The sequence below is a fragment of the Pseudopipra pipra genome, chromosome 7, assembly GCF_036250125.1.
Source record: "Pseudopipra pipra isolate bDixPip1 chromosome 7, bDixPip1.hap1, whole genome shotgun sequence".
Lineage (NCBI taxonomy): Eukaryota > Metazoa > Chordata > Aves > Passeriformes > Pipridae > Pseudopipra > Pseudopipra pipra.
Genome location: NC_087555.1, coordinates 20,465,548 through 20,484,745, shown reverse-complemented (window position 1 = coordinate 20,484,745; position 19,198 = coordinate 20,465,548). Strand labels below are relative to the sequence as shown.

The following is a 19,198-nucleotide window of genomic DNA, read 5'->3' as shown; positions in this document are numbered from 1 at the left end:
GTATCACTGCAGATATGACACAGTTTTGCCTTTAGGTCTTTCAGTAAAAGACCATTGAAGTAAAAGAGAAATATTTTATTTTGAAACGACTAACTTCATTTTTTTAAAACTGTTAATTTTATTCTGAACAGATAGATTTCATCTTTTTTGTATTTCTTTCTGATAATTTTCTGATTTAGCAGAATTTATCATCTTGTAAATTCAGTATTATAGCAGACTGACTATTCTTTGGTTCATGTCTCCAGAAGGCAGAGAAAATCAGAGAAGCTCTGCCTTCTGTATGCAGATGCTATCTGTAATCACACTGTGTTTTTAAGTGAACACACCAAGGATAAAGAACCAAGGAAAATGACCTTTGGCCATTCCTAGGAAAGGCACACACCACAAAAAAAAAAAAAAAAAAAAAAAAAAAAAAAAAAAAAAGGTTCTCTAAAGATACACTTAGAAATTACTCAAAAACTGAGTGTTGTAGAAATAATGTTTAATGTTTTAAAATCTGCAGAGGTCAATAAAGTTCAAAACTTTTAACTTAGAGAGATGTCATGATGTCCATCGAGTTCTGTAGTTTTGTACTGTTTGATCTTCATGAGAAATTGAGCTTTCTGGGTCATCAAAAAAAAAAAATTACTTCTTCTCTTTCTGACACATAAGTCAGTAAATACCTCGCTTTGCCCATGTCTATTTTTGTTGTATGATTTCTAACCTATTGGCCAGCAGCACCAGAGCTTGATAACCTCTGTGGGAAACTGAGCATAAAGCACTTGGAAAGGCACAGCTCCTTTCCACGGTCAGGGGCCAGAAAATGTTTGGAAAAGTGTTTTTTATTTATAACATGTTCTTTAACTTCATATACACATTTAGTTTAATTTTAGTTTGCAATATTTTACAGACAATACTTCTTAATCTAAGTAACTTCTTCTTAAATATTTGTCCCTTGTGCAGAAAGCAACAAATCTGAAAATATCTTCACTGTCATTCTGTCTGCTCTTATTTGGAACAATTTATCAGCCTGTAGTAGCTTAATCAATTCTTGAAGGATGAAAGTGATTTGGAAACACGGGAAGTAAATATGTCCATTACTAGCATGCCTTTAGAAACAGCACTTGGAGGGAAATGTAACATCTGAATTGATTAGGAAGGATATAAGCTTGTGACCTAAATCCTGACAAATCCACAGGTGGTGGCACGCAGGGGAGAGCAGATCCATAAATTAAACAGGAGTGAAAGAGACATTGCTTGCAGAGTACAACGTGTAATGTGCCAAATGAACAAGATCAAGTTAATCAAATAAGCACCTGCACCAGCACTCACAATTACTATTTCAATAGGCTATAAATATGTAAAATAAAATATCCAATATGTCTATTCTTTTTCCTCCAGCTTGTATAACATTTGTAAGCAGAAGCCATTAACAATTCTGCTAGTCTCTGACAATATCTGGTAGAAAGAGAAATGGACTCACCGTGTTTACTAAGTTGTAATGAAGTTGAAGTAAATGGTCCAAACAAACCATACTCAGGAGTTTCATGCTACTGTTGTGAATCTTTATGAAAGCAGAACAATTCCTGGGTTTTCAAAGAGAAGTAGAAGACTTCCCATCTTTGTATGTCCAAGGCACAGGTAGTACCAGTATATGGATAGATGCCAGTGAGTGCCACTGTAGGAAAGAAGGTACAACTGACCTGCTAAATACATTTTACTACTTCAGCTGTCTTAATAGAAGAGATCTTTCAGGGATCCTTTTCACTGAAAAGATCTCTCGTGTGCTTCTTTTTGTGCTCCTTTAGCTCTGTGTCTTTTCCCTTTTGTCAGATCTTCTACTTGCTCTGCTGCCTCTTTCAAAAAAAGTTCTGTAAAGATGCAATCCTTTCCCAGATGTTTGCTGCCTAGATTTAAAGCACCACAACATGTTACCTTAAAGCTGACCAAGGCATCTAGCAAATGGCAAAGAAAAATTAAAAGCAAATACCACTGCCATACTTTAACCTTGTTTACTCTTTCTCTCTTCTGTGTCATGGTGTGATGGTATGGTTTTTCGACTGTAACACTTGATTAATAAGTTTGGAATAAGAGATGTTACTCAAGATTGGGCAGTTTATGAACTTTGCATACCCAGGAGTGTTCGAGTTATGCATTGTCTTTCTCTGAAGGTGTTTATATGGGTATGAAAATGGGCTATAGTAATACTAGATTTGAGAATCTCCCTGGTTATGCCCACTGTCTGAGAGTCTTCATCATTTACAGCTCATCTTTATTCCCTGCAGCTACATTTCTTACCTAATACCCTCTTTATATGCTCATTGTTAATCATCCGTCATAGAATATGTTTCATTTTCTCTTATTACTCATTTTCAATCATCGGTTCAGTATCTGACAAAATAAAATGCTATTTCTTAAAAGTAGGGAATGCTGATAATACATAATTTTACTATCTTTTCTAGATAGTAATACTGTGGGGGGGAAACTAATTTAAAAACATGCAATGAATATTAGATAAAAAAGCCTTTGTTTAATATAGTTATTCAAGCCTATATAACCATTCTATTAAAAATAATAATAATAAAAAGCAGTGGGGTAAAACTTAATTTAGCTCACTGAGAAAAAGTTTACAAGAAATTTTAAATTCAGGAGTGCTGCAGACTTCACCAAAAGTTCCCAGGATGTAACTCTCTGATGATGTAAGAGCAAAGACATAGAAGGTGCCCTGTATTATCAGCAAATAAATGAAAAATTCTGGGCACTTGAACCCTTATTGTTTACTCTCGTTTCGGAAGCAACATCAGAGAATACAGCACATTTAAGTTTTTCAAGTTAGTATATGTTTAATGGAAATAAATACATTAGAGGCTTTAAAATGTGTCAACTACTCTGAGCTCTTACTAAGGGAGAGACTGTAGTTAGACTAAGTCTGTGCATCTTTCTTTTGGCTCTTTACAACAGAGGGATCTGCTTCAGCTGCTTTAAGAACTGAAGGAAAATGTTTCTCCTGTCCTGCTTCTAAAATTGTTATCAGTGAAATCTGGGAACTCACATGCTCATTATTACTGGGAAATTGTCAAATCCAAGAAGCCAGGAAATATTGTGGAAGAAAACAAAGGGGAGGGTCAGGGGAGAAGTGTATGTGCAGCTAAAATAAAGTGCCTGCTAAGAACTAGAAATACCAGTCATCATGTAAGTCATTTACTTTTCCCCTCTTTTAATGCTTTTGTTTCTGGTTTGTTATTTTTGTTTCTGTTTCACATCACAATGTACTTCAAATAATCTTCAGCTATTTACAATAATTACAAAAATAATGAAATAACAAATAACTGTGGAAAATGACGGCAGAAAGAACATAAATGTCTGCTGCAATATAAGACACAAAGCAACCATGTTAAAAAACACCACTTTCACAATCATTGTCTTGTTTTGCTTAAAGGCAGACACACACTGAGATATTTTAAGAATGTTGAGAGGTCTAAACTCATGTGCCTCTGTATCTAAGTAAATTTCACCTAGTGTGCAAAGAAAAGCAAATAGTGCCTGTGATCTTACAAGAAACAAACAAAAAAACTGAAACCCACACATTGCACTAAAAAAAGAGCAGAATTACATAGAAAAGTGTTGGTGTGTTGTTTTGGGGTTTTTTTAAGGTTGTTGTAAAACATTTTTCATTTACTTCTGAACGACATAAACAGTTATTATTATATAAATCACATATTTGATTCAAATGTTCGATATATATATGTAAATAAAAAAGTGAAAAAGGCAAGAGAAGGTAGAATAGGAAAGCTACTGTGTTTAATTTTCTCTGTGTTTCAAACCTCATTCTGTGCCTCCTATGTGGTGAGCTTTTTATGCTGCCACAGGTCATAATTCTGGAAAAAGAACTCCAACACTACTCTTGGTCACTAATCACACTGGTTTAGTAAACAGTTTCCACAACTTGAACCAAGTGTGAAAACTGTAGCCTGTTAATGCTGGTTAGAAAGTTATGCTGCCTGTACTCTCTGTAGCCTTTTGTTGCTGTTCTTTCTAATATATTTCATATTAAACACAGCTGTCTCAGATCCAGACTTCTTACTCTGCATGTTTTGCTGGTAATGTATTGCCAGTTATTTATACAGACTTCTAGTACCAACTTAGTATAAATTCGGTTTGATTTTTATGTGATTTTATTTATATTTGCTTTCAAAAGCTATAGTAAGGTTTATTCTACCAAGGTTTTTTTAATTTGTAGTCTTCCTAAATTTTATCTTGATTTAGTTTTTTACAGATATTGTAGCTGGCCTACTTTAAATAATGTTATTCAATCACAGTAGTATCCCATTTTTTAAAAAACTCATTAAACATGTTTGGTCACTGTCAAATTACTTAACTGGCCTCAGTTTCCTTATGTGCTTCTAAAACACACAAGTATTTTGTCCTTCAAAAATGCCAGTTGACATGGACCATTGCACAGTATTGGTTTAGGAAGGGAAGTTTCTGTACCTACTGTGTGTCCTGTAGTTGTCTATTAAATCCATTGTCCAGTTGCTGATTTAGCACAAATAGTCATTATCATGCTGTGAGAACTGCTATACCATTTCAAATCAACATAATTCAATTAGCTGCATATAACTGATATTCCTTCCAGGAAACAGTCTGAAAAGCTCAATAACTAGATGTATGTCAAACACTGTTAACAATTTTCCTTTTTAGCTCAAAGAATTAGGCAAGTGCTTTTTTAAGAAGTGAGTCCAGGAACCCTGTATCAATTTTGCTGTGGTGATAAATGGAAAATCAGTGGGAGTTTTGTCGATTGAGAGGGAAATCTATAGACAAAATTTAGTCCCTCAATGCTTTTTCTTAGTGTAGAGCCACATTCTGAGATCATGTTATGGTTTAACCCTAGAAGGCAACTAAACACCACAGCGCCTCACACACACCTCACACCCCCTGCTCCTATGGGATGGGGTAGAGAGTCACGAGGGTAAAAGTGAGAGAGCTCATGGATTGAGGTAAAGCCAGGTCAGTCAACAGGTAAAGCAAAAGCAGTGCACACAAGCAAAGCCAAGCAAGGCATTCATTCACCACTTCCCATGGGCAGGCAGGTGTTCAGCCACCCCCAGGACAGCAGGGCTCCACTGGTGCCTTGGGAAGACAAACACAGTCACTCCAAATGTCCCCCTTTCCTCCTTCCTTCCTAACTAGGGTTAGTTTTATATGCTGAGCATGACAACATATGGTCTGTAATATCCCTGTGGTCAGTTGGAGTCACCTGTCCTGGCTGTGTCCCCTCCCAGCTCCTTGTGCACCCCCAGCCTCCTCGCTGGTGGGGCTGTGTGAGGAGCAGAAAAGGCCTTGACTGTGCTAGCCCTGCTCAGCAGTAACAGAAACATCCCTGAATTACCCAAAGCTCTTTCCAGCACAAATTCAAAACATACCAGCTACTGTGAAAAAATTAACACTATCCCAGGCAAAATCAGCACAGATGGCAATTCTGCAAATAGATCTTCTGTTTCCTCAGGTTGACACAAGCTCTTTTCAGGGCCTCTGTTACATCTATACCGTAGAGTTATTTTAAACCCTTCCCCTAAATAAAAATAGTCTTATTTTAAAACTGTGTGTAACAGCTGAAAAGGATAAGCATTTCTGGAGCTGGTCTGGAGATAAAATGAATGAGCAAGTTTCAGGCAGCCATAGGGATTTTTCTAAAGCCTCTTGAGAAATCCTGACAGTGTAATGGACCATCGCAGAGCATCAACTGAGAGCTGTGGCTTTGTCTCAACAGTTTATTTGCTGGCTTCATAGAGTTTATGCAGCAGGTGTTATTAGCACTCCTCTCTAATAGTCACTTGAGGGGGTCTGTCATCAATCTTAATAATGCCATCAGCATTTCAGCAGATGGTAGACATGATTCCTGCACTCCCTGTTTCTAAATTGCACCAGAATGAATTTCCATCATATTTTTAATTACAAATGAGAAATGTCTCAGAAACGAACTTGTCTCGTGCTGGCATTTCCAAAGGCTTTTTCCAGGCAGGTCAGGATTATATTGTTTTATCTTTTATTTTTTTTATATTTCACTGTGATTGAGTGATTCACAGAAGATACTATCAGTTTGCTCAGCACTAGAACTAACATCAAATAATTTCTGTGTACTCTCCAGCAAAGGAGTCTCTTGTTTTGAATTGGAATTTGAGATGCCAGCTTTTTGTAGGCAATGTAAATGTTAGTAAATGTCAGAAGCCAGTCCAGCACAGCTCTAAGAGATGAAATATAATTTGGATTGCCGTTGAGAGCAATTATTTGAATACCAACCCTCAAGTATTTAAAGTTACAATCACAGTAATGCATTGATGGATCAAGATTTTATGTAACTTTTTAAAGCAACAGATTTGATTTCTCTACATTTATCCTACTGCTCCACTTGTTTCCTATCTCATGATACTTTTGTGGATTTATTATTTTCCTTTCAACTTATGCTTTTACCCTTTCTCTTTGGGCCTGTTCCTTCTACCCCCCTTTGTCATTTCTTAACATGCATTCTTTTAGTGGACACCATAGATAAAATGAAAGTGAGGTGGTAGACAGCTTTCCTTTAGCTAGCACATGTAACAAGAGTTAGTTAACAATAGTTAAGATACGATGGATGAGCACATTTTTTGAATACACTTAAAGCTGTCCTTTAAAAAAGATTAAATACTTTGAACATTAATAGTGGATTTGACAATCTATTTAATATGCTGACTGCAAATTCCTCTTCCAACTCAAGGTAGTTTTATGTATGCAAAAAAGGTAGTAGTAATTTGGTAAATAGTTTTCCTCTATTTAAAACTTCATGTGTTCTGGCTTACTGACTTTTAGATTAGTGCAGGACTGGATAGCAAGTGGAAAATCCACTATCTAAATGAAGCATAGCCACTCAGTAGGCCACTGAAAGTGGAATCTTTATTCTTGGCATTTCTAACTGTAATGCCTGCATATTCCTTGAAATTTGGTACTCCGGTGCTTTATTCTTATCATCATGTCTAGAGTGTGAGATCAGAACATAAAAATAGCTTCTTGTGTCACCTTTTTCTGAGAAGCACATGCAAAAATAGAATATAATATCAGAGCCAGTACATAAAACTGAAGTAATTGCATGATAGCAAGTTACTTAAATATAGACAGACTTCAACAAATTATGTCCAACAAAAAAAATGGAATAAATGCTGTTAAACAGGGTGCTCAATAGAACAGTTTATATCCCAACTGAATACCTGCTCCCACCAAGACCTCACATGTAGTTACAAAAGCTTGGCATGAACTGGACCCTCACTAATCAGAAAAAAAAAATAATTCTTTTACTTCTAATTTGTCAAGCTTTGCAAGACTTGCACATATCAGCTTCTAATTAAGCACCTCTTGGCACTACCTCACTGCTTTTTCAAATGTTAATTCTACCCTTATTAAGCAGATGTCTTTGGCATTCACTGTCATTAGGTTATCTATGTAGATATCCCAATAAAAGAGTTTATGGTAATCATGACACCTTTCAATAACTTTTTCATAATAGGAAATACCATTTCCTGAGAAAAAAATCTGAGCTCTAGCACTGCAGCTGGAATAAAAGTGCAAGAAAATCATCCTTCCAAAGCCCCCTAAAATGGGGATGTTCTTTGCAAAATGGGGCTGGAGCAACTGGAGACTGTCACATTGGGGGTGTCTGGGATAGCAAAAGGAAAGAACAGAAGAGAATGCCCATGGTGTTAGAACTGATTTGTTTAAAGTAAAAAGTTCTGCATAGTCCTAAGCATGCAGATCCTCTGCCCCAGACCATCACCACTGTAAATCAGAGCAGCACCATCCCCACAGACACTTTAAGTGGACCATTTGCCTATACAGGGGTTCACCATATCAGGGATTTAAAGAATACTGTGGAAAGCTGTGGTAAAAGCTAAAACTGGCCATGAAAGGAAGGATAACTTAATTAGAAACAACGAAATTAATGTATTTAAAACAATAGATACACTACAGTGTAAGTATATTTTGTGGACAAATATATAAGCATTCCCTCAACTGTCAGTGTAATTACATAGGAAAATATAGTTATTCTTTTTTGGGTACATTATTACAGGCAGCAGTAAACAGAAATCAGAAGACAAATTAACAAGGAAATTTGGAACAATAAACACCAGCCTCAGACTACTTATGCAACTGCAGTAAATTGCATTTAGTCGCCTGTAACGAAATGCTTCATGGGACTAGGATGACAAATTAATATCATGGCATAAAACTGAAAAGAGTATTCCTAGAATTGGTAATTGACACTGTTTATTGAAATACCCAAATTACAAAAATACCAAATAAAAACCCCGCTGCAATCTTGAAAAATGGGAATAATGCCTAGTGCAAAACAAATCTGAGATTTAGACAAGTTTGCAGGTGAAAAAGTCAAACACTAAAGACAAATGGTAGTATTTTATGTCTAAGCAATTCGTAAGTACTATCCCAGATTTCCAGGTTTATTTCACACATATGTTTTTCTGAACACAGGAAAAGAAGCTTCGTCAAAGCACCCTCTGCCACAGCAGCCTACATCTTAGAATTCTCTCCATAAAAGAATTGATATGACATTCTCTTCCATAAGGCCAATATTTTGGTAACTGATATTAAAAAAGGTCAAAAAAAGAGACTTTTTTTTTTTTAATTCCTATTAAAATTAATGTCCAAAATACTGAGTTATTTGAATTTTATGGAATGGTAATGGAACTGCTACCAGAGAGATACGAATTTGAAGAAAAACCATTACAGAAACATGTTAGAAGTTACTAAAATTCACAGAGTTAAGAAAAATGCAAATCAAGTTTATATTGCTCCCTAGCTTGCAAAAATAAGAAATTGTAAATTCTCCAGGTTTTTAGCTGTTATTGGTAACTACAGAAAAATGTAATAGTGATGAGTTTGTTCTCAAAGATGCCAATGGTAGTTGAAAACATAGTGCATTTTGAGTTTTCTGTTTTGTTCTAATACTGTAGAAGTTGGAACATCATTAAAGCAATTCTCTAGTGTTCACTCCTGAAAGCACACACAATGCTGGGACAATATCATCCTGAGGCTGTTCTCATTTATGCCAGGTACTGGGGGGCTGCAGTACTTGGCGGAGACAAACATGATCTAATAACATGCACAGCTGCATTTTTTCAACTTCTTCTCTCCCTCCCCCATCCTCATTACTCCTCTGCATAGCCATTTCTGCATCACGGATTGTCTCTACAACATTTCAGCCATAATCTGCAACTCTTCAGCTGTTTTAAACCAAAATATCATCATTAATACTGGGTTGTAATTGTAACTGATAGCCAACTCTGGAAAAGGGTACAAAATGAAGAGCAGTCTTAAGCCATAGCTCTTCCCCTACAAAATACCCTATTCATTTTAGATACCCTGGTACGTAAGTATCTCATTCCTCTCAGCATACCTACATTCTGGCCAAGCTCTCTCTCTTACCTGTGCTGCAACTGCTCACCTTCACTGTCGTGCCTGAATTGTAGCCCAGCCTGGTCACAGAGCTTATCTCACTGGCACTGTGCCACTGTGTCATTTCTGAGTGGGATGTACAACCTGAAAGTATCAACAGACTAGTGAGGAAGGTGCAAGGAAGAGTCACGGAGCAGAAAGACAGCTACTTTCTTTGCTCCAGAAATATTTCTCTTGCTATTAGCCTCCAAAAATAATTTCCATAATAGCCATGGAAAATATGCTTCTAAATGTAAAAGCAATTAGAGAATAATTAGAATTAGCTTTAAACCAATTATGTCTTATAAATCTGATAAATAAAAGGCAACAAACCCCACAGTATTGGTTAAGATCCCCTTTAAGTCTAGCTACATTTATTTAAGGGTGGGTTTTTTTGATTGTACCTCCTGATCCATCTGCTAAAACTACCCACCATATCCAAGACTACCTTTTAAGTTCAATTCAGGAGCAGCAGTGGATTTGGGGAGGGTGGACATGGAAGGGGTGGACTGATGTGACAAGATAATGGGTGACTGGTGATACCATAGGCATTTTTTCTGAAAAAAGGAGTTTACAATACTTCTGGTAATAACGCATCTTTAGCCTCTATGGTCTAACTAGTCATTATTTTCAATGCAAGAGCTACTATAAATTGCAGAAGTAGACAGACTGCTATAAAATTATGATTTCCCACAAGATGTAACCTGTTGTACATGTACTGGAAGGAATATTCTTAACTACAGGTCAGGATATTAAGTACAACCATATTTAAGATAAAAGCTATTAGCAGCTATGAGAAAAGCATAAATTTATTAAAGACAGGTGAAGCACAATTGTCCTTGATTGCCAGTGATGAACTCATTATAAAAGTATATTTCCAAGGCTTGTTCACTGTTAGTTTCATAAAATCCAAAGTGAACATATTAATTGCTTACATGTTACAGCAAAAATTGATTTTACAATTTATTTTATCTTGTTTTCTTTGTAAGGGTTCTATTTGAGGATTCATTAAATTGCATTACACTATTTCTTTTCCTTTTTTTTTTTTTCAAGTAGTTACTGGAAGATACTCTCCAATCTAGAATAATCAATTCAGGGGTCAAACTATTCTGCTTCTTACACACCGTGCATAATATCTAAATCTAAATGCAGTTAGGAATTAACTTCAGTGAGATATATGCAAGGGTAGCACTAAATTTGTATACAATACAAAAGCTGCCTGCACACAAAAAAAAAGAATTAGTCTAATGAAGGCATAATATTTTGAAAACTATGCCATTTAGGAAATTAGAGGCTATTAAATAAGAGCTAATAAGTTCTGCAAATAAGTTCTGCAAACTCTTGCTGGAGAGATTTATGCAGTGACCAGACAAACAACCTTGCAACTCTCTTTTTTGATATCACCACCTCCTTTACAGGGACAACAGAAGTGGACATGCAGTGGACCTTTCAAGTTACTCCCCTGCCAGAAAAAGAAGGCTATTTTTGCTACTGCAGCAGTTTCAGTTATTGACTTAATATAAGAGCTTTAGATGAGATTTTACAGCCATTGTGTGCAACTCCATACTGATTACAGTATTGCATGGAAGGAAGGAAGGAGAAGCACCCCAAAACACCAGTTTCATTAAAGTCTTGGTTAGCAATAATTACCCATTTGGCCTCAAAAGGTTGAGGTCATAGTGTAATGATGAGATACTAATGATATTGTGTAAACTATCTGTATGGAACATCAAGCCACTGTTGTGATTAAGCTAAATTCAGTTGATAGGACACAGGAGAATTGAAAATCAAATTTCTAAAATACAAATGCCCATACACATCTGGTTTCCAAGTCATCATTTGTTGATTTTACATATTCCTACATATCAATAAATGAAATTAATAAACTTCCCTCTGTCAACTTTTCTATGTACAAATGGTATTTAAAAGAGCAATTGGTGTCTTTTATTGTGATCCTTACCACCATCTATCATTACAGAACAAACCACAGGCAAGAAATGGCAAAAGAAAACTTCTGAGCATCACTATCTGTTGAACAATAAACTGGGCAGCACACATGAATCTGCAGCCTGCAGTGCTACAGAAATTTACCCTACGGCATTCTGGAGAACATCTCTCCCAAAACAGAACTCCCTTCTAATACGCTGCATCTCCATACATTCTCTTTATCCCAAAACCCATATTTCTTTCCTACCAATAGATTTTAACACACATCCCATTGGTGTCTTCTAACAGGAAACAGTAAGTGAGAGAAGTTCTCTTTCATCAACATTGAAAAGTCAACCTGGAAGCCATTCCATCATGTCTCTGGAGGAGTCTTGCGTGAAAAGAGGGAGAGCAATCTTTGAAAAGATGTCATCAGTAAATGGCCACAGCAACAGCTTTGAAGGTTAGCATTACCATGTTCACCTGATATCTTGCTTTAAGACAGTGGTCTCCAAATCTTTTTGATGGTCACCTCTATCATTAAATATTTTTGAGCATGCACTTCCAATGTTTGAATATCTATTTATTTACAAATCATATTCCATGTACTAGTCCACTAATACATTATGTACCTTAGGTAACATACACCAAAATATAAGTTAAAGAAGGATGGATGAAATAAATAAAAAATTCTTTAAGAAGTGTTTATTCACAAAAAATATTAGCTTGCTGCACCCCTGTGTGTGCCCCTTGGACTGTTTCGCACAGTCCAAGGGGCACACACATTTCATTCGGAGACCACTGCTTGACAATATCAGAGTGTATGTATATGTCTTTTGGTTTGTTTTAACAGACAAAGAATACAGATAATCAAATTTTCTGATTCACTTATTGACTTCTAAGGGTCTAGGACCTGACCTTATGTAAAACAACAGATTACCCAAATAAATACGATAAAAAGACTTGTTCCACTCTGTCAAGAATATTAATAAGCCTTCTACACAAAATCAACCAATTACCGATTCCACTCTTTTTTTGATCAGAAAAGGTTTAGCCTACATGTTTATCTATTTCAAAAGATCAAAGGGAAAGGTAAATTTCAGTGTATGCGACCTTTTATAGATAATGCTGCTAAGTTTATTATGGTCATTGTTCAAACTAAGGATCTGATCTTTTATGAGGTTTTACTTTCAGCCATTGGTTATCTTTTTTCTTTTTTTTCCCCTACCAAATTAACGAAACATTACAAAATTAACAAGATTTTTTTTCCCTACCAAATTAATTAAGGATGGTGATATATTATGACCATAACACTCCATAACCACCTATTCCACTAACCAGATACAGCTGCAGTTCTCTGTGTGGTAGTATTTTTTTTTTTTTTTTTTGCCTCTTCTCTATATCTTTTCAAGTTTTTAAGGTATCTTTTTATTAATATGGTTGTAAAAACTATTTTTGGTGGTTTTTTTTTCCTTCTCCTTTTAGAATCTTCTAGTTCAAAGCCGTTCTTTTTCCCCTCTGAGAGAACAGAATCCTCCATTTCACATCCACTTTACCTCCGAATCTAAATTTGGCACAGTATGTTTCAGAAGCATTTTTTGGTCCACCAGGAATAACAAAGAATATGACCTATGTTAAAATGCACAGTCAACAATTCATACCTCCTAAAATTGAAGCTTTTTCTAAAAATGTGACAGACCTACAGGGGATAATGTTTTTCTACGTTTCTGTGAGAGCCATAATATCCCATTTTGCATTCAGACAGTCTTATGAGAAGTAAATTCCCTATAGACTCATTTTAGTGTTTGAAAGCACTGGTGAAAACTCTTAAACTTCTAATAGGTGAAGTTAGGCACTGAAAGCTGCAACTCTGCACTTGAATAAATACTCAGGTTCTGAAAAACTGATAATGCTGATTCATAGATTATTTCTCCCATCACCATGAGATTTGAGTTTTCTATAACCAATAGCAATATATGTCAGCTTGCTTCAATTTTTCAGCAAGAACAATAACCTCTAACCACTAAAGTGCTATGGAACTTTTTGCTAAATGTTTCAGTTATGCCACAATCTTATTTTCCTAGAGGAGGTATCGAACAACATTTACAGCAAGCTCTATGACTGAGTACCAACAATTTCTATTGTCTTCACTGAAAAAAAATAAAGGCAATGCTCATACTGCTGTTCAACCTACCATGAAAACCTGGAGAAGTCTATAAGGGATAGTTAATTCTGGCAAAAAGCCAGAATTCTCAAGTCCTATTATACATGAAGATTCGTCAAGCTCTGTTTAGTTTATAGAATTAGTGTAACTCATTGTTAATAGAAGAATTAGATTCTCAGAAATAGGTGCTATTGTACAAGTCCCATATGACAAAGGCAAACAGATTTTGTTAGCATACCTCACCTTGATAAACATAAGGCTAAGGCTCTCCTGCCAACTCTTTCATTTCAAAACACACATTTATTTCTGAAAGAATCAAAGATATTACACCTTTAAATTCCCTTGAATGAGCAAACTTTAGAGCAAAATGAATGAGCAAAAGTTTAGATCATATAATCTCTTGTACCACCAAAAAGAGTTTCACATTGTATTATAAACCAATTAGCTTCTAAAGACAGGGCACTTCCTGTTTAAAGCTTTTAAAGTTAACAAGAGAATAGTTTCTATTACCTTCATTCCCCAGGTGGTTAATAATACGTCTCTATTAAAATGTTTTTTAAAACAGTCCATTAAATTCATTGGCCCCATATCAGCAAGGAATTAAATCAAACGTCTAACTTTAAGCACACGAGTATTCCCATTGCACTTAATGAAACCATTCACATGGTTATGGCTAGGTAGAATCCAAGAATCCCTTGCTGAATCAGAGCAATACCAAGAAAGTTTTAAAACTCCCAACACTCTCAAGAACTAAAGCAATGGCTTAGAAATTTCATTCTGGTACTAGTCTGTCACGTAATTCAATCTGCCTTTAAAAATGAATGGACACTGTTTGGCTATGGCAGACTACCCTGTGTTGCCAAAAGGTCCTTCCAATCTTTATATTGTTTTGATTAGATTTGGTTTAGTATACAGACTTATTTGAAGAACAGCAATTTTTTCCCTCTGCTGGTTTCTCCTTTTTCTGAAAATCTTTTCCTTCCAGCTGACTTTTACTGACTCTTTCACTGCTGCTATTATTATTTCTTTAACTGTAGAATTCTTTCCTCTATCATGATTACATTCATTAGGCAAATGTACTGCATAGGATAAACATAATAAAAACCAAAATTATCCTTATGTAAGTTATGAGTAGGGTCAGGTAAAAATACTATGTGTATGTTTACATTGAGATCACACTTCCATGCATGTCTGCATCTGATTTTTACTGAAGATTAGAATTGTTTGTTATATTTGCTTGCTATATCTGAACTGAACACCTATGCCAGCTTAACAGTTTTATAGGGAATAGGCAGAAAGGCCAGCCGTGCCTTGGAAATCTTCCCTGTTTGGTGGGATATCCCTCCTCTGGCACTCTGTTCTGTGCCAGATGAACAGACAACTTTTTGAAAAGTCTCTTTTGTTGCTGTATTTCATAATGTTAAAGAGTGAATACTTAAAAAGAAAATGAGGATTTTTTTTTATCCGCATCTTTTGTTTTCACAGCCACTGCCTCATTGAGGCAATACAATAATCAATACTGAAGCAGCTTAGGTAAGCAGAAATTCAGTTGACGAGGCACATAGTTTTGTAATGCATATATGTATAACAATATCATTTTGTAATGCATGTATGTATAACAAAATGTAATACAGTTAGGCTTCTACGACAAGGAGTTGACTTTGGCAAATGCTACAGTCAGGCCCTAAAAATGCACATCATGGATAGCCAACACTGTTCAAAGAAAAGTTACTAATTTCTTAGCAAAATTATGTCAAGCAAGTTGATTTATTTAATTTAATGTCTGCAAATCATCATCAAGATGATGACAGGGTATCAGTGGTGCCAAAATACTTAAGAATTCAAGTAAACTGCCAATGGCTACCAGAAAGCACACATCTGAAGCTTCCTCTGACTTTCCTTTCCTGTTTGGAAAGGATTTTAAGGTTTTAATTTAGTTATCTACTGGCTTGAATTGAATACACAGAACAGGAGAATATACCCTCACTGTTTCTTCCTGCCCCTTTCTCTCCTTTGTTAAGTCAGTAATTTCCTCAACTTCGAGAAGCTCCAAGATATGTAACACTGAGCCAGGGAGATGGAGGTTGGGATGGGACACACAGTGGGTTTTGGTAGAGTTTTTTGAGATAATTCCATTCAGCTACTGCCTGTTTCCGAAATTTCTAAAAATACAATTGTTTAAAAAAAAGCAATGCAGATTGCAACAAATTTATTCTGTCCTATCATGTAAGGAGAGGAGAAACATAGATGAATTTAAGGAAGATCAGAGTGGTCTGATATTGGCAGCACAAGGATTAAAAAATTAGATTCTGGTGGCTTTACTAAAAATGTACCTTCTTGAAGTCTTACAATTCTCACCTCTTCCAAAAGGTAAGGGAACTTCCTGGTTACAGAAACCCAGTGTCATTCAACCCAATTTTGCCTGTACTTCAGAAAAACCCTGGAAGGGCAAGAGGAACTTCCAGTCTATGGGATTATATGAAATCTTTTCTGCCTCTTATCACAGATAAGAGAGATAACATACTTTTTCCCCTTTGTCTGAAAGAAGAAGGAAAAATACCTTTACACCAAATTTAAGGCACTTTTCTTTGTATATTGAATTCTAACACAGTCAAATGTATGTAGAAAGCAGCAACAAGAACCCTCTAGTGTAAGTAACTCAGTGCTGCATTTTCAGGACTACTCTGAGTTGTGTCCACATTCACTGTAGCTAAATTGCAGATGCTTCTAGATAAGTCTATAACCTCTTCACACCTTGAAACGCGGTTAAAATGTAGTTGGCAATCGAGACAATTTTCAATAAGGTTTTGGTAGTACCAAACCAACTAAAACATACCCTAATGAAGTATCAGTAAACAACCGAAATCTACAATAGACTTGGAACAGACTGCTAAGCAAATTAATACTATCATGCATAAAGCTAATTAGAGCATAATATTAAGTTATTTGTAGTACTTACAATTACTTTTTACTGTATAAAATAATGCAAATATAACAATATAAAGAAAATTATACTATACTTGCTGTTATAATTACATACTTTTTATTAAAACACTTTTTGGTTTTTCCCCAAGGAATTTTCCCCGGTTTCAAAACTTTCGTTGAATTAAATTTTTCTGTACTCTGTAAGTTCTAAATTGAAAATAAGATACAGTTCCTAAAAAGATGGTAATACTACTTCTTTCTACTACTGCTTTTCCATCAAGATTTGAAAAAAAGGTACCCATTTCCTTCTTAGAAAATAAGATGTCTGTTTGCACCTGCAGTGGGGTCTCGTAAACCTGTAAGAGGACCTAAAGAGAGCACTCCCAGGGCTGATAACACACTGCTGGATTTCCAGGAGAATGTCTCCTTTAAAGAAAGAATGGCTATGTACAAGGCTGCTGTGTCCTTTGCTCATGTAAGATATTAATGGTTTCTTACCTTCTTAGCTCTCTGTTTGCTTTGCATTGTGACATATCCTGCATTCTTTATTTAAACAACCTGACTCATGGACCATTATGGGGATCAAAATTTGAAACCCAAATTACTAAATCTACTTAGCAAACATATTGATGCATCAGTCTTTGTCTCTGCTGAATGAGATTTTTCAATGTGTAAGCCTTTGGTCACCTGGACAATTCCCTTTACTCATTGGAAGGACTGTTCTTTTTTTTTCCACTGTTGCACGAACTGCAGTTAGGGCCTTAGGCTTGTGGCAGATTAACAACACAGTTACTATTTCACCTTACAATGGCAAAACCCAGCAGTTTCTGCATTACTAAAAAATAAAATCATATTGAAAAACACATTAAGTTTACATCTCTCACTGTTCAAACTAAAGAATTTGAAATTGCTTAAAATAGCAGCTCTATGAGACAAGGTATATGAAAAAGTATTGTTTTGTAATAAATTTACTAAAAAGGGGCATTATATATAAAGAATATATAGAAAAAAAATTTTTTAATTTTAGTTTTACTCATCTCTCTATATGTCTATCAATAGAGCTTAGGTATTTTACTCCAAAATGTAAAATATTGATACCAAGTATCACATAATATATGAGAGAATTTACAATCTATTAAAATAGACCACTTCACCACATGTTTAATTATCAGTCAGGAGTATCTGAGAATTGGATCTTCACATCTCAGCCAGGAAAATCTGCTTCAGTTATGCAGAAATACTAAGGATAAAAAAGATATTTTGCCATATCTTAAAATCCTACCTAGAAATAGTAGCTCAGATTCCCTGAATAAGAAAATGGAGGGCATTATGATGGCTTACTATAATGTGAGAATGAGAATGGTCTTCATTTACACTAAACTTTTGGCACATGGGTAGAACACCTTTTTCTCACTGTAAACTAGGCAAGAGTAATTTCTGTAAATCAAAGACCACATCCAGCAAAAGAAGAACTACAATTCAGCTTTCACCAGCCAGCATCTTTGTCCGTATGCCAGTAGAGCTGTAGAAGGATCCTCAGTCTTACCCGCACTTTGGTCTTGGGAAAAGTGGTCTGCATCACCTGAAGGAACTGGGGGCCTGGATAGCCCAGAAACCACATAGTGAATACAGACACCAGAGTCCAGGTGTTTTCCAACCACCAAATTCCTGCCTGCTGATTTCCTTATTTCCCAACTGTATGGTGTGTATTTAGAGCAGATTCCTGCAGTTCACCGGGCTGAGAAGGTCCCAGTTCTCTAATCCTGTAATTGGAAACATTGCTTAAGTTAGTACTCTCTCACAAAGAAAAGAACTGCATGAAGCCTGATCCAACCTAACTGCGTTGAGCACATAGGAACTACTTCATTTTCACTCAGGAATTCCTCTCAATTTCTTGCTGAAATGGATGATTGCCTAAAAAAAGAACTTAATATCTGGTTCCATTAAAGGGAATTTATACACATCCTAAAGGATTCATAACTGCATTTACCCCCTCTAAATATCTCCAAATGCCTAGTAAAGTGTGCCTGAAGTGTTTGTTCACTAAAACAATTACTTTTGACATTCACACATCCATGTACACATATAATCTTGCCACCTTCATCACCAGGGGAAAAAAAAGTCTGGTTTTTTTCATGATCTGCTTACTTCCTCGTCAGGTGTAAGCACTAAACCTAACTTTACTTAGTAGCCTTCATGACAAGGCTATTCCTAATTTTTGGGTGGTTTATTTTCTGTAGAAAATAAAGTTCAAATGCTGAAAGCTTTGTCTAGTACCATCTGAGGTAACACATAAGGGACGGAATTAGAATAGGAAGCCTGAGGGTAAGGACAGTCTTGTGATCTTCAGTGCTGTTATTGGTGAAGACAGATCATCTCACAAAGACCTGCTTGAAGCTCTCTGCATGTTTTTCAACAATACCTATTGAAAACATACAGAGAAGACCAGGTGGCAGCTCTAAATGCCACAGAACTCAGAAGAGACAAGTAGAAGAGGGAACAGCAGAAGGATTGTTCTTAAAAGCAATTGCTACTGCCAGTCAAGCAGATGGATTTTACTTCTTTTGGTGCTCAAGATTCAGGCCAAGTATAGCTTTAATTTGTCTAAAACATAATGTATGGCTCCTGTGCAGTGGTCTATGAACTCGCCAAACCCAGTATTTATGATTGTCTGAGTCATTTCTGCAAAGAGAGAGTATTACATCGATGAAAATACATGGC

The 19,198-nt window shown here is 35.9% G+C and overlaps 1 protein-coding gene across 1 annotated transcript in view; it reads left to right on the top strand.

Moving 5' to 3' along the window:
* The first annotated feature begins 11,763 nt into the window (after positions 1-11,763).
* XIRP2 (xin actin binding repeat containing 2) overlaps positions 11,764-19,198 on the top strand; it is a 22,314-nt gene continuing 14,879 nt past the window's right edge. The window contains exons 1-2 of the mRNA XM_064661855.1: positions 11,764-11,851; positions 16,819-16,952. Coding sequence (XP_064517925.1) covers positions 11,764-11,851; positions 16,819-16,952 — 222 coding nt within the window. The remainder of the gene's footprint in view (positions 11,852-16,818; positions 16,953-19,198) is intronic.